The 6,167-nt window shown below is 58.0% G+C and overlaps 4 protein-coding genes across 4 annotated transcripts; 2 read left to right on the top strand and 2 right to left on the bottom strand.

Moving 5' to 3' along the window:
• Positions 1 to 43: 43 nt before the first annotated feature.
• On the top strand, positions 44 to 738 carry ACA1_351930 (uncharacterized protein; the record flags this gene model as incomplete). The annotated part of the gene is made up of 3 exons (XM_004333080.1): positions 44 to 327; positions 423 to 493; positions 716 to 738. The coding sequence occupies 3 exons, from the start codon at positions 44 to 46 to the stop codon at positions 736 to 738; spliced, it is 378 nt and encodes a 125-aa protein (XP_004333128.1).
• A 169-nt stretch (positions 739 to 907) lies between these two features.
• ACA1_351920 (von Willebrand factor type A domain containing protein) lies at positions 908 to 3,793 on the bottom strand (the record flags this gene model as incomplete). Its single annotated transcript, XM_004333079.1, has 9 exons — positions 908 to 1,596; positions 1,685 to 1,989; positions 2,082 to 2,545; positions 2,615 to 2,827; positions 2,916 to 3,088; positions 3,163 to 3,349; positions 3,465 to 3,539; positions 3,614 to 3,654; positions 3,718 to 3,793. The coding sequence occupies 9 exons, from the start codon at positions 3,791 to 3,793 to the stop codon at positions 908 to 910; spliced, it is 2,223 nt and encodes a 740-aa protein (XP_004333127.1).
• A 278-nt stretch (positions 3,794 to 4,071) lies between these two features.
• On the top strand, positions 4,072 to 5,088 carry ACA1_351910 (uncharacterized protein; the record flags this gene model as incomplete). The annotated part of the gene is made up of 3 exons (XM_004333078.1): positions 4,072 to 4,473; positions 4,555 to 4,738; positions 4,814 to 5,088. The coding sequence occupies 3 exons, from the start codon at positions 4,072 to 4,074 to the stop codon at positions 5,086 to 5,088; spliced, it is 861 nt and encodes a 286-aa protein (XP_004333126.1).
• A 104-nt stretch (positions 5,089 to 5,192) lies between these two features.
• Positions 5,193 to 6,017, bottom strand: ACA1_351900 (uncharacterized protein; the record flags this gene model as incomplete). The annotated part of the gene is made up of 2 exons (XM_004333077.1): positions 5,193 to 5,328; positions 5,437 to 6,017. The coding sequence occupies 2 exons, from the start codon at positions 6,015 to 6,017 to the stop codon at positions 5,193 to 5,195; spliced, it is 717 nt and encodes a 238-aa protein (XP_004333125.1).
• Between the last annotated feature and the right edge of the window lie 150 nt (positions 6,018 to 6,167).

The raw sequence follows: 6,167 nt of genomic DNA, 5'->3' as shown, positions 1-6,167 counted from the left end.
AAGAAAATAAATTTTCCTTTTTGATTTATTATTGAACCAGAAGATGAACGGATTCGCACGCATGAGGAGCGGCGCTTCGCGGGCCACCCCGCTGTGCAGCTTCTCCGGGGCGCGTAGTGCCGCATCGTGCTCGCAGCGACTTCGCTTCGGTAGCAGCGCCTCCCAGTCGTCTCCATTCACTTCCTCCTCCAAAGCCTCCGGCCGCCCCGGCCGAACGGGTGCCGCCCCTGGCACCTCGACCCCCGCCTTCGAGATGCCCCACATCAACGGTGCGAGTAGAAGAAACTCATCTGCCGTCAGCCGCTACCTCAACGCCACAAATCCCCGGTACCTGCTACGCCAATTTTTACTGCATTTCGATTCTCTCGATTCAGCGGAATTGGGCTTGTGACTTATGCCCAACCGTGTTGTGCCTGCTGTAGGACGGTGATGCCGTTGGCTGCGGCCACGGTGCGACTGTCTGGCCTTCTTGACCTCCTCGGCGAGAGCAGCGGTACTCTTCCTCTCTGTGAGTGCATCTGTGTCGTATCCTCGCCCCGTTCCGTTCTCACTCTTCTCCTCTTTACTTCTTCTCCTTCTTCTTGTGTTCTCCTCCTTCATGGCTCGCGTTGCTCGTGTTCCTCTCACAGAGGGCGACGATGATGGCTAAAACCAATGCGTCTTCTCTCTCTCCTCTTCCTCCTTTCTGTTCTCCCTCTTTCCACCTCCTCTGCAGGCGAAGACGACGATGGGTGTTGACGCTACACGTGTAGCTCTGCTTCGCCCGCTCTCACGCGGCCTCTCTACACGGCAACTCAGCTCCTCCCTTCTTCTTCATCTATTCAGCTGAATAAATGGACGACATCATGAAGGCTCAGTATGCCGGATGGGGGTTTGCAAGTTGTGAGGCATGATTCATTCAGTGCAGCTATGGAGGGAGAACAGTTGTGTTGTCGCTTGGCCTGGAGGGACTGACAACAGTCTCAAGCGGACATGATATCAGAACTGCACCAGATAGACGTCGGTGAGTCCTGTGAAGGAGCAGACCTTGTCCTCCACCCAGTAAGCGCACCTCAACCGGAGCGTCGGCGAGCGCGTAGAGATCGTGCGGCAGCCGGTACTGGAAGCACACGGTCTTCAGAAGCGAGTAGAAGGTTGTGGAGTCGTTGTACTTCACCTTCACGACCTTCGGCCCGTGGTGCACCAAGAGGGTGTCGGCTCCGCTGCTGGGGGGAGGAGTGCTGGCCGAGGTCGACTGGTGGCTGGACGGTTGGGGAGCCGCCTGGCGCGGCACGTAGGGCGATCCAGGGTCGTTGGGCTTTTCGACGTGGAAGTGGCGCTGGGGGGAATCGACGGGGGAGCAGGTAGGCGACGAGGGTGAGGCGGCCACGTAGGTCTTCACGTACTGATGCGCGGTATCAACTATGTCCGCGAAGACCCGGAGCGCCACCTTGTCGATGCCGAAGTCCTTGTCCCGGACCTTGATGTAGTTCTTGACCAAGTTCACCCTCAGTGGAGCCAGGTTGAGCTCCTTGGCGATCCTCTCCTGCAGGGTGACGCGGTTCTGCTTCCCGCTTACCGTGTCTGCCCTCGTGACGACCACCTGGGCGTTCAGCTCTGCGTGGAAACCAGTGTTTAGAGGAACCGACGGCAGTCCAGCTTCTAAGATGATGATGACGATGATAAGTGGATCGAGCAGACGTACTCATCTTGTTGGTCAGGCGCAGGGCGTCCTTGATGCGGAGGAGCATGACCGAATCTTCCAAGATGTTGATGGGCACGAACATGAGCACCCCGTGGATGCGCCTGTCGACCTGGTGCATGTTGTCGGGGTCGCGCTTGGCCCCGTCCACAATGGAAACGTTCACCATCTCGTATCCGCTCGGGAGATCGCCGCGCAGCAGGGTCATCAGGAAGTCGTTGCCATAGGTCTCCTCGTCGAGGCCCCAGCTGTCCCACAGCGCAATCTCGGTTCCAGTGAGGCCACACAGTTGCCCCAGGTGAAAGCGCCTGGCACCAGGTGAATGGTCAGAGGCAAGAGCCACATTCACGCAACATTCACCAGTCGATAGGTAGGTGGGCTATGGGCTAAATGGGCTAACCTGTAGTCGGTGGTGCAGTGGTCGCCGTCTCCGCCCACCTGCGCGTTGTCCATGACCTGGTCGGAGAAGGCGCTGAGGATGGTGTTGGTGAAGCTGCTCTTGCCCGACCCGATGACGCCGAACATGAGGATGTTGAGGCAGGTGGCAGGGCTGGGCGGCCGGTAGCCGATGAAGTTGCCGATGAAGTCCTGGCTCCGGAATTCGATCTCGTTCATGTCGCAGTACACCTGCGCACCGTGGGGGTGCTTGATGCTGAATTGCACACCGTCGGAGAGGTGTCGGAAGTGCCTCTTCTGGCTGTTGAGGGTGAAGGACAGCTGCGTCTTGTCACCGACCTCGAGAGAGTGCGGCAGGTTGACGCAGGTCTCGTTGAAGTAGTGGCCTTGTTCACTCAGCCAGATGCGAGTTCCCGCCGGTAGCGCCACCGTTCCGACGTTGTGCACCTCCAGTTGGTACTTGAGGTCCTGCAACATCACAAACGTTCATGTTACCTGCTTCGAGCCGGGAACCCGAACGGCGGCGGAGAAGAGAACCTGTGAGAACTTGACCGGGGAGTTGACAGTGTAGGCACGGAGGGTAACGTGGAGATCATGCTGCACGCTGCTGTCATTGCGCTCGTTGTCCTTGAGCGCTTCGAGCAGTGCCTCGTAGTTGTCCACTCGGTAGAGGCACCCGTAGCTGGCCACTTTGGCCAGGTGGTCCATGTCGAAGTGTTTCCCCACCGCCAGGACAAACACCATGGCGCCCTGCAGGGTGTGCCGGCACGCTTAGCTTAGGCCCTGCCCTTAAACTCGGGGGGGGGGGGCGTTGACAAAAGTGAGTAGCAGGCCCTACTTGAGTGAACTTGAGTTGAGCAGCCAAGCGCTCAGCATCTGCCTTGTCGTTGGCTTCGCCATCGGTCAGAAGGAAGAGAAGCCTCTTGGCGTTGTTTCGGCCGCGCGAGTACAACTGCTGCGCATCCGTAAGGCCCTGGGAGGTGTTGGTCCCTCCACGTTTCCGGACATGCGCTGCACGACGGGAACATCGGTTATGGTGGCAAAGGCGGGGGGGGGAAACCAAGATGACGGTGGACAGTGCGTACAGTTCAACGCTTGCTGAACCTCAATGGCCGACTGGCGCCAGGGACTCACGATGGTGGAGGTTGAGTGGAACATCACCCCGGCGAAACGGGCGCCGTTGTTGCTGGCTGAAATGCGCAGGATCTCCTCACCTGCTTGCCTCAGCTTGACAAAGTCGGGGTCACTGATCGAACCCGAGTCGTCGACGCACTGCGCATAGACAGCTAACAGTCAGCGAAATGAACAACAAAAAACAATAACAAGAAGACGGACAATAAAAAGGGAATCAAAAGAATGATGACCCAAAAGGATAGTGGGGTCCTACCAGCAGCACTTCAACCATGTTGGCCTGCAGGTTCTTGGCCATCCGCTTGCGCAGACGGACTTGGCTTCCCTCGTTCTGTGTGCGGGAGATCAATGGTGAGCGTGCTGGGTGAGAGAATACGACAAGGTTGGTTCGGCCGCCACGTTTACCGTTCCCGAATCGTCTCCGAACATGGTGTGGCAGGTGAATGCTGTTAAGACGGGGCTGTAGGTGGGCTGTGGTTTGAATGAAGATAGAGCGAAAGGAAAGATACCCGCAGTTTTAAAGTGGCCAGTGTCGACATTTGTGCCCTTTCGGTGGATGTCGACGGAGGTCACCTGGTTTGCCATTTTTTGTTTTTGGTTACAAAGACACACAATTCGGCGGAACTGGTTAATTCCGAAATTTCCGAAAAAACAGCAGCAACAAACACATTTAACCAATCAACACCACCACTTCGGCCGAATTGTTGTGTCTTTGTAACCAATAATCTCTTTTGCCCTGGGTGAATTCGGCGACCAATCAGCAGTCCTGTTTCCTTGCCACACAACAAATAGTGGTGTCACTGAGAGGGCTAGTTACTTTTTTCAACCTACACCACCCAGACCTACCGCTCATCCACCGCCACATGTCTCACCAGCCGGACGCTCACAACCTACACCACCCGGACCTACCGCTCATCCACTGCCAGATGTCTCACCAGCCGGACCCGCAGCCTTCCAGTTCCATTCCTTCGGCGGTGGCCTCCACGGATGAGAGCAGCGTCGATGGCGGGCGTATCAATGCTGAGCTCATCTCTAGGCTTGTGCAAGACGCCGTCAGAATGGAGCTGGCCAAGGACCGGGAGGTGCAGGTGAAGCTCTTGGCGCTTAGTTCCCAGCTCTCGGTGCAGCTGCAACAGCTGCTCGACGTGCACGCCAGCCAGCAGAGGAGCAACGGGCGCGCGAGCCCGCACCCCCCACCCACCACGATCGCAGTCGCGGCGCAACCGAGGTTGCCCCTTGCCGTCATCCGATACGGGACTATCGAGGTACCCACAACCACCACAACCCAACTATTTCAGCTGATTATGTGTTGGAACAAAGGCCGTAACACTGTCTGATGTATGTAGGAGAGTTTGCTGCGCATGTGTACCCTTTTCCTGCTCGAGAGGGGCATTGGCCACTACCTCAAGCCGGAGTTCGTGGAAGCGCCAGAGACAGCTCACCAGCTGGTCTTGCTGGTGGTCAAGTCCTTGACTGAACGCAAGCCCAAGCCATCCGAGGTTGCTGCCTTCATCGACGACAAGTGCAGAGGTACGCGATGGACCAGCACGTCTGAAAAGAGACTTTACGGACAATGGTCTCACACAGCCTGGGTCTCCGACGCAGGTAAGGTCGTGGTGGTCGTGTGGGTCCGCCATGGTGATCGACCGGCAGTGCTTCAGGCAATTGAGAAACCCGCCCCCAGCTACGCAGCGCTCGAGATGTGGTACACGAACTACAACGAACTGCGGCTGGCAGATACCGACAGAAACGAAGTGGCGCGCACACAGCTGGCCGAAGCGCTCAGCAGTGTGGGGGTACTGCCCGCAGACCCGCGTAATGGCCCCCAGACCCCACAGCGAGAAGAAAGGTCTGGGTGGAGAAAGTTCTCCCCTTTTTAGACAGCGGCGTGTTTTCGTTTCGGTTATTATGGAAAGACGAAAGACATCATAAAAATGCAAGGCTCTGAGGATCAACGCCATTGTCGTTGTTGCTATTACATTCCTTATGACGATGATGAAGTAGATGACGCGGCGGTGGTGTGCTGTGGGCGCTCGTGGGCTTGGTAGGCGTGGATGAGGTCGGTCAGGCACATGCCGGCCTCCACGAACTCAGACTCGTCCATGCCCTCCGATATGTACCTGTAGTGTGGATGGGTCGTGTCATATATCAACACGTCAGCACAATCACCATCGACCGATCACGTCTCTACATCTATCAAGAGAGTATGCAAGAGAGTATGAAAGAACCAAGAAAGGAAGGCCTTGCGCTTGAAAATGGCGTTGAACATGTCGTTGATGTTGTTGAGCGGCCGGGCGATCGTCGTCGAGTGCGCCACGAGCGTGCCCGTGACGCGCGCCGCCGGCCATGCAGCAGAATCATGCGAGACCCTGACCTCGCTCCAGGGCTGCGCGGCTCTGCTGTGTAGGTCGCCGAACGTGAACCCGCGCCGCTGCTGCTGGAGGTCTCGGCCATCGCCCTGCGCACACCAATCAAGGTCGGCAGGCTGCAGGTCCGCATCTGCTTGATCGACGGTCTGAGCCGAGTGCAGTGCCAGGACCTCGCCCGCGATGGCGTCGGCGACCGGGTGCGCTGCGCGCCGATCGGCGGCCGAGCGCGGGAGCTGGAAGTGGGCGAACGAGCCGAGCGTGCGGCCCGTGCGCCTGCCGCGGTCATCATCGTCACCGAGGTGGCGCAGGGGCCACCACGTCAGACTGCTCGATGTCCACAGCTGCTCGACGAGTCGCTTGGACTCCAACGGTTGCTCCTCCACACACAGGGTGCGTGACTGCGACAGGAAGTGAAGATTGTTGCCGCCGCCAGCGGGCATCACCAGCTGATCGCAAAGATGGCGCAGCGACGCGGGTGGATAGTAGCAGTCGCCGCTGGTGGTTGTTGTAGGGAGCGTCGGAAACCGGAGCGTGTGCGTCACCTGCGCATTGTGCCCGTTATCGTAGTCAGACCCACTCTCTGAGTGGGT

The sequence above is a fragment of the Acanthamoeba castellanii genome (genome assembly GCF_000313135.1).
Source record: "Acanthamoeba castellanii str. Neff unplaced genomic scaffold scf7180000084695, whole genome shotgun sequence".
NCBI lineage: Eukaryota > Discosea > Longamoebia > Acanthamoebidae > Acanthamoeba > Acanthamoeba castellanii.
Note: the sequence above shows the minus strand (reverse complement) of the source record. Positions and strands in the feature narration are given on the sequence as shown.